Source organism: Delphinapterus leucas, chromosome 3 (assembly GCF_059928025.1).
Source record: "Delphinapterus leucas isolate spDelLeu-1000000601 "Yukka" chromosome 3, BTC_Dleu_Yukka2, whole genome shotgun sequence".
Lineage (NCBI taxonomy): Eukaryota > Metazoa > Chordata > Mammalia > Artiodactyla > Monodontidae > Delphinapterus > Delphinapterus leucas.
Window position 1 is genome coordinate 119056089 of NC_143131.1, and position 9030 is coordinate 119065118.

Below are 9030 nucleotides of genomic sequence, written 5' to 3' on the forward strand. Positions count from 1 at the left end.
ATGTACGTAATGGACCCCAGCTTCCTGAAAGATGATGTCTGTCCCCTTTCCTTTTTCTACTGATCACTTTCTCCAAGCCCCCCTCCCTCATTCCCATCCAGTTGGTTCACGCTTCAGAAGACACCGCAGCATCTTTTTGCCTCTCCCTTGGTCTCTGGGCGGAGTGTGTGTGTGGAGTGTGCCGAGTACCTTAACACCTCGCTGTTTGCCCGCTGCTGCAGCGGCCCCAGCCGGCTCACAGATACTATGACTTCAACCTTGAGCTTGCTTAACGAGTATCCTCATTGGGTGTTCAATTCCCCAGGGCTTTTTTTCCTAAAAGGGAATTGAAAGGCGAGTTTGTTGTTGCTTTGGCAACAACTTTCAACCTCTACCTAACTCTCCAGAATGAGAACATATCTATTAATACATTCGATAGACTGGGGAGTTGAGTTACTTAATGCAATTTTTCTTCCAAGTGCAAAACAGCTCACCTGGCTCCGTTAGCCTTTGGCGGCGCTGCGGTTAGAGGCTAGTAAAGCCGGGAGCAGCTGTTGCAGGAACCTGTTGGCAGAAAAGAGAAAGTGTGTACGCAACAGGTGTATCTGCTGCAGAGAGTGCGCTTGTGAGAACGGATGGCGATTGCACGCAGAAAACTCTTGCAAAGCAGGCAAGTGGCCTCGCTTCTCCTTTTTCTGTGCTTATCTGTGGGGGGTACGGCGACCATCCGCTATTCGGTGGCAGAGGAGATGGAGAGTGGTTCATTTGTAGCTAACGTGGCTAAGGACTTGGGGCTGGAGGTAGGGAAGCTGGCTGCGCGCGGGGTGCGGCTCGTTTCCGAGGGCAGTAAACTGCATTTCCGGCTGCACCGCAAGACAGGAGATCTGTTCGTGAAGGAGAAACTGGATCGGGAGTCACTTTGTGGCAAAGCAGATCCATGCGTTCTGCAGTTTGAAATAGTCCTGGTGGAGCCACTGCAGTCCTTTTGCGTGGAGGTCAGGGTATTTGATATCAGTGACAATGCCCCAGTTTTCCTAAACAAGGAGCCTCTTTTAAAGATTCCGGAGAGCACCCCCCTGGGTTCACAGTTTCCTCTGCAGAGCGCGCAGGATCTGGACATCGGCCTCAACAGTCTCCAAAACTACACCTTGAGCGCCAGTGAGTATTTCTACCTGCACACCCGCTTCCGCAGCCATGGGCCCAAGTATGCCGAGCTAGTGCTGGATAAACCCCTGGACAGAGAGGAGCAGCCTGAAGTCAACCTGACAATTACAGCTGTGGACGGAGGGTCTCCGCCCAAGTCTGGCACTGCCCACATTCGCGTGGAGGTTCTGGATGTCAATGATTATGTGCCCCAATTCTCTCGACTGGTGTACCGCACTCAGGTACTGGAAAACAGCGCCAATGGTTCTTTGGTGGCTACGGTAACTGCCACCGACCTAGACGAGGGCTCCAACAAGGAGATAACTTACTCTTTAGCTCAAAACCCAGAAGTAATTCTCCAGACGTTTCAGATTGACTCTGAAACTGGAGAGGTTCGACTAAGAGGGTCCCTAGATTTTGAAGCAATTGAAACATATGACATTGACATTCAAGCTACCGACGGAGGAGGCCTCTCTGCCCACAGCAAAGTCCTGGTGGAGATGGTGGATGTTAAGGACAATCCTCCTGAAGTTACAGTCTCCTCTGTGTCCAGCCCTCTCCCTGAGGACTCTCCACTACAGACGGTAGTGGGCCTTTTCTCTATCAGAGACCAGGACATTCGAGTGGGAGGAAAAATCACTTGCTTCCTCAAAGAAGACCTTCCCTTTGCAGTCAAACCTACATTCAGGAATTGCTACTCACTGGTCATTGACAGAGGCATGGATCGGGAGGAGGTCTCTGGCTATAATATCACCCTTGTTGCCATGGATACTGGACCACCCACTCTGTCGTCGGAGACTGTAATAGAGGTGCTAATATCTGACATTAATGACAATCCCCCAGTATTTCAGGAAGATTCCTACGTCTTGACTGTTAACAACAGCCCTGCAGTTTTTATTAGCAAAGTCCATGCTGAGGATCTAGATTTGGGTGAGAATGCCCAAATAATATATTCTCTGCTGCCTCCCAAAAGTGGAGATCTATCAGTCTTTGCTTACATCTCCATAAATTCAGACAATGGGAAACTATGCACTGAGAACTATGGATTATGAAGCCATTCAAGATTTTCAGTTTGTGGTAAAGGCAACTGATGGGGGCTTCCTGTCACTGAGTAGCCAGGTTACTGTCTGAGTGGTTGTCCTGGATGACAATGATAACTGCCCAATGATCTTGTACCCACTGCAAAATGGCACCTTGCCCTGCAATGACCTGGTGCCTAGGTCTGCAGAGGCAGGCTACCTGGTGACTAAGGTGGTGGCTGTGGATGGTGACTCAGGTCAGAATTCCTGGCTTTTATATCATCTATTTAAGGCCACTGACCCTGGGTTATTCTCTGCTCAACAACAAAATGGGGAAATCCGTACATTGCGGCAGATATCTGAGAGAGACCCCATGATGCAGAAACTGATCGTTCTTGTTCAGGATCATGGCCAACCAGCTCTTTGTACTACTGCCTCACTTAATATCCTCCTGGTAGATGGCTTTTCTGAGCCCTATCTGCAGTTCCGGGATCCATTCAAGCATCCTACAAGGGTAAATCCATCCACTAAATATTTGGTCATTTCTCTGGCTGTGCTTTCTCTTTCTCCTCTCTGTCACAGTGATCTTCATTACACATATCTGCCAGAAGATTAAATACAGAGAAAAGTTCACAATTCAAGAGCATTTCTATGATGACTGAAATTTCTCTAACAACCTGGTACAAGGAGGAGCCAGTGGATCCATATCCCAGCCTTGTCCCTATGAAGTGTCCTCAGCCACTGGCACTGGCAATAGTGAATTCTGGTTTCTTAAGCGCCTTATGCCCAACTTCCCCTTCCCCCATGGCACTGGAGAGGTAAAAACAGAGGCTGGCTCCAGTTTACCACCAGATTCTGATAGGAATAGGTCTCAGGGGTCAGAGGGTCATGCCCAAGTATCTGATGACTATATGTAGCCATTATTCACGTCTCCTGTGGAAGTTCATTAGTCCTGGCTCTGGATATGCTTAGTTCCATAGAGATATCATGTTATTTTGCCTTTAAGTTATTTTCCATTAGAAAGTTATGCATGCATAGGGACAAGAACTAGCTCCTAGTTTTGATACATCAGAAAGCAGTTAGGTTCAAGAAGTAGAAATATAGTTTATTGTTATTCAGAAATTGCTAGATTTGTCACCTGATGAGTAGAGATCATCTTTGAATCAACATCTTGCATACCATCATTCACAATCATGCAAATGTCTGGTAAATGGTGGTCCTCATAGATAACTAGATGGGAGGAAGGGTAAAGAAGAAGAAAAAGGATTTGACTTATTTGCAAATGTAAAGGCAGATATAAGGCTAAAGGGATTCAGTTCAGGAATTAAGTTAGGTGTAGATTTCTTAATGGTTGTTGGGGACCTTAGGCAAGTCTTAAATCTCTGTTTATACACAGATATCTCATTCCTCATCAGAGAGCAGTTGTTTGAACATAGATGAGGAAAAAAATAGACTTGTAGATAACAAATGCTATTGAACAACTACAAAACAAAAAGATATTAAAGAAGAAAGAATGCATTAATACCAATAAAGTGGCCTTAAGAAAAGACAGATTTTCATGTATTAACAGATTTGATCTTAAGCTATTTTATCCTCTGAGCATGCTGATGTGACAACAAGGAAACTAAGAAAAAGAGTTAGTTCCTAGCATATCATTCAAAAAATGAAATGGAGTAGGGATTCAAGTTAGGTTTCTTTTTGATCATCATTGTTTTGCATTTATAAGCTATTTTAAGTTCTCTCATTCTAAAATTAAAGAAAAAAAATTAAAACATTAACATTTCAAAGATGCTATTAATACTACCAACTGTGCCTTAACTGTTTAAAAAGTTTGCTTTAATGAGTCTTTAATTAGGTACCTTATTTTATACAATGTGTAAATTCAAACCCACAAAGGTGTGTCCCACACAGATAGGCACAACATTTGTACCTGGTATTCCAAAGGTAGAACAGTACCTCTAGTTTGGGCAAATTGCTTCAATTACATATTTAACTTTGAAATGCATATAGATCTACATTTCTAAAGTTAAAAAAATTTTATACTATATTTTAAATATTTTATTTACTTATTCATTATTTTTTTAGCTGCATTGGGTCTTGGTTGTGGCACACGGGATCTTTCATTGTGGCATGTGGGCTCTTTGTTGTGGTGCGCAAGCTTCTCTTTTAGTTGTGGCGTGCAGGTTTTCTCTCTCTAGTCGTGGTGCACAGGCTGCAGGGTGAGTGGGCTCTAGTTTGTGGCACTCGGGCTTAGTTGCCCTGCAGCATGTGGGATCTTAGTTCCCTCACCAGGGATCAAACCCGCATCCCCTGCATTGGAAGGATTCTTTACCACTGGAGCACTAGGGCAGTCCCTTAAATTCCGTTTTTTTTTTTAACATCTTTATTGGAGTATAATTGCTTTACAATGGTGTGTTAGTTTCTGCTTTATAACAAAGTGAATCAGTTATACATATACATATATCCCCATATCTCTTCCCTCTTGCGTCTCCCTCCCTCCCACCCTCCCTATCCCACACCTTTAGGTGGTCACAAAGCACCGAGCTGATCTCCCTGTGCTATGTGGCTGCTTCCCACTAGCTATCTATTTTACATTTGGTAGTGTATATAAGTCCATTCCACACTCTCACTTCGTCCCAGCTTACCCTTCTCCCTCCCTGTGTCTTCAAGTACATTCTCTAGTAGGTCTGTGTCTTTATTCCTGTCCTGCCCCTAGGTTCATCAGAACCTTTTCTTTTTTTTTTTTTAGATTCCATAGATAGGTGTTAGCATACAGTATTTGTTTTTCTCTTTCAGACTTACTTCACTCTGTATGACTGACTCTGGGTCCATCCACCTCACTACAAATAACTCAATTTCATTTCTTTTTATGGCTGAGTAATATTCCATTGTATATATGTGCCACATCTTCTTTATCCATTCATCTGTTGATGGACACTTAGGTTGCTTCCATGACCTGGCTATTGTAAATAGTGCTGCAATGAACATTGGGGTGAATGTGTCTTTTTGAATTATGGTCTTCTCTGGGTATATGCCCAGTAGTGGGATTGCTGGGTCATATGGTAGCTCTATTTTTAGTTTCTTAAGAAACCTCCATACTGTTCTCCATAGTAGCTGTATCAATTTACATTCCCACCAACAGTGCAAGAGGGTTCCCTTTTCTCCACACCCTCTCCAGCATTTGGTGTTTGTAGATTTGCTGATGATGCCCATTCTGACTAGTGTGAGGTGACACCTCATTGTAGTTTTGATTTGCATTTCTCTTATAATTAGTAACATTGAGCAGCTTTTCATGTGCTTCCTGGCCATCTGTATGTCTTCTTTGGAGAAATGTCTATTTAGGTCTTCTGACCATTTTTTGATTGGGTTGTTTGTTTTCTTAATATTGAGCTGCATGAGCTGTTTATGTATCTTGGAGATTAATCCTTTGTCCAACGACTCATGTTCAAATATTTTCTCCCATTCTGAGGGCTGTCTTTTCGTCTTGTTTATGGTTTCCTTTGCTGTGCAAAAGCTTTTAAGTTTCATTAGGTCCTATTTGTTTATTTTTGTTTTTATTTCCATTACTCTACGAGGTGGATCATAAAAGATCTTGCTGTGATTTATGTCAAAGAGTGTTCTTCCTATGTTTTCCTCTAAGAGTTTTATAGTGTCCGGTCTTACATTTAGATCTCAAATACATTTTGAGTTTATTTTTGTGTATGGTGTTAGGGAGTGTTCTAATTTCATTCTTTTACATGTAGCTGTCCAATTTTCCCAGCACCACTTATTGAAGAGACTGTCTTTTCTCCATTGTATATCCTTGCCTCCTTTGTCATAGATTAGTTGACCATAGGTGTGTGGGTTTATCTCTGGGCATTCTATCTTGTTTCATTGATCTATATTTCCGTTTTTGTGCCAGTACCATATTGTCTTGAGTATACTGTAGCTTTGTGGTATAGTCTGAAGTCAGGGAGTCTTATTCCTCCAGCTCTGTCTTTTTCCCTCAAGACTGCTTTGGCTATTCGGGGTCTTTTGTGTCTCCATACAAATTTTAAGATTTTTTGTTCTAGTTCCACAAAAAATGCTACTGGTAATTTGATAGGGATCGCATTGAATCTGTAGATTGCTTTGGGTAGTATAGTCATTTTCAAAATATTGATTCTTCCAATCCAAGACATGGTGTATCTCTCTATCTGTTGGTATCATCTTTAATTTCTTTCATCAGTGTCTTACAGTTTTCTGCATAAAGGTCTTTTGTCTCCCTAGGTAGCTTTATTCCTAGGTATTTTATTCGTTTTGCTGCAGTGGTAAATGTGAGTGTTTCCTTAATTTCTCTTTTAGATTTTTCATCATTAGTGTATAGGAATGCAAGAGATTTCTGTGCATTAATTTTGTATCCTGCAACTTTACCAAATTCATTGATTAGCTCTAGTAGTTTTCTGGTGGCATCTTTAGGATTCTCTATGTATAGTATCACGTCATCTGCAAACAGTGACAGATTTACTTCTTCTTTTCGGAATTGGATTCCTTTATTTCTTTTTCTTCTCTGATTACTTTGGCTAGGACTTCCAAAACTATGTTGAATAATAGTGGTGAGAGTGGACATCCTTGTCTTGTTTCTGATTGTAGAGGAAATGCTTTCAGTTTTTCACCATTGAGAATGATGTTTGCTGTGGGTTTGTCGTAATATGGCCTTTATTATGTTGAGGTAGGTTCCCTCTATGCCCACTTTCTGGAGAGTTTTTGTCATAAATGGGTGCTGAATTTTGTCAAAAGCTTTTTCTGCATCTATTGAGATGATCATATGGTTTTTATTCTTCAATTTGTTAATATGGTGTATCACATTGATTTGCGTATATTGAAGAATCCTTGCATCCTCAGGATAAATCCCACTTGATCATGGTGTATGATCCTTTTAATGTGTTGTTGGATTCTGTTTCCTAGCATTTGGTTGAGGATTTTTGCATCTATATTCTTCAGTGATATTGGTCTGTAATTCTTTTTTTTAGTATCTTTGTCTGGTTTTGGTGTCAGGGTGATGGTGGCCTCATAGAATGAGTTTGGGAGTGTTCCTTCCTCTGCAATTTTTTGGAAGAGTTTGAGAAGGATGGGTGTTAGCTCTTTTCTAAATGTTTGATAGAATTCGCCTGTGAAGCCATCTGGTCCTGGACTTTTGTTTGTTGGAAGATTTTTAATCACAGTTTCAATTTCATTACTTGTGATTGGTCTGTTCATATTTTCTATTTCTTCCTGGTTCAGTCTTGGAAGGCTATACCTCTCTAAGAACTTGTCCATTTCTTCCAGGTTGTCCATTTTATTGGCATAGAGTTGCTTGTAGTAGTCTCTTAAGATGCTTTGTATTTCTCCAGTGTCTGTTGTAACTTTTCCTTTTTCATTTCTAATTTTATTGATTTGAGTCCTCGCCCTCTTTTTCTTGATGAGTTTGGCTAATGGTTTATCAATTTTGTTTATCTTCTCAAAGAACCAGCTTTTAGTTTTATTGATCTTTGCTATTGTTTTCTTTGTTTCTATTTCATTTATTTCTGCTCTGATCTTTATGATTTCTCTCCTTCTGCTAACTTCGGGTTTTGTTTGTTCTTCTTTCTCTAGTTCCTTTAGGTGTAAGGTTAGATTGTTTATTTGAGATTTTTCTTGTTTCTTGAGGTAGGCTTGTATAGCTATAAACTTCCCTCTTAGAACTGCTTTTGCTGCATCCCACACGTTTTGGATCGTTGTGTTTTCATTGTCATTTGTCTCTAGGTATTTTTTGATTTCCTCTTTGATTCCTTCAGTGATCTCTTGGTTATTTAGTAACATATTGTTTAGCCTGCATGTGTTTGTTTTTTACGTTTTTTTCCCCTGTAATTGATTTCTAATCTAATAGCGTTTTGGTCAGAAAAGGTGCTTGATATGATTTCAATTTTCTTAAATTTACTGAGGCTTGATTTGTGACCCAAGGTGTGATCTATCCTGGAGAATGTTCCATGCGTACTTGAGAAGAAAGTGTAATCTGCTGTTTTTGGATGGAATGTCCTATAAATATCAATTAAATCTATCTGGTCTATTGTGTCATTTAAAGCTTGTGTTTCCTTATTAATTTTCTGTTTGGATGATCTGTCCATTGGTGTAAGTGAGGTGTTAAAGTCCCCCACTATTATTGTGTTACTGTCGATTTCCTCTTTTTTAGCTGTTAGCAGTTGCCTTATGTATTGAGGTGCTCCTTTGTTGGGTGCATTTATATTTATAATTGTTATATCTTCTTCTTGGATTGATCCCTTGATCATTATGTAGTGTCCTTCCTTGTCTCTTGTGACATTCTTTATTTTAAAGTCTATTTTATCTGATATGAGTATTGCTACTCCAGCTTTCTTTTGATTTTCATTTGCATGGAATATCTTTTTCCATCCCCTCACTTTCAGTCTGTATATGTCCCTAGGTCTGAAGTGGGTCTCTTGTAGACAGCATATATATGGGTCTTGTTTTTGTATCCATTCAGCAAGCCTGTGTTTTTTGGTTGGAGCATTTAATCCATTCACGTTTAATGTAATTATTGATATGTATGTTCCTATTACCATTTTCTTAATTGTTCTGGGTTTGGTTTTGTAGGTCCTTTTCTTCTCTTATGTTTCCCACTTAGAGAAGTTCCTTTATTATCTTTTGTAGAGCTGGTTTGGTGGTGCTGAATTCTTTTATCTTTTGCTTGTCTGTAAAGCTTTTGATTTCTCCATCAAATCTGAATGAGATCCTTGCTGGGTAGAGTAATCTTGGTTGTAGGTTCTTCCCTTTCATCACTTTAAATATATCATGCCACTCCCTTCTGGCTTGTAGAGTTTCTGCTGAGAAATCAGCTGTTAACCTTATGGGAGTTTCCTTGTATGTTATTTGTCATTCTTCCCTTGCTGCTTTC

General features: G+C 40.5%; 1 protein-coding gene across 1 annotated transcript; it reads left to right on the forward strand.

The window, feature by feature from the left end:
• Positions 1-375: 375 nt before the first annotated feature.
• On the forward strand, positions 376-3346 carry PCDHB1 (protocadherin beta 1). Its single transcript, XM_022566569.2, is given in 3 exon segments — positions 376-2146; positions 2148-2696; positions 2698-3346. Coding segments are annotated over 3 exon segments (2442 nt in total). The 5' UTR covers positions 376-614; the 3' UTR covers positions 3059-3346.
• The last annotated feature ends 5684 nt before the right edge of the window (positions 3347-9030 follow it).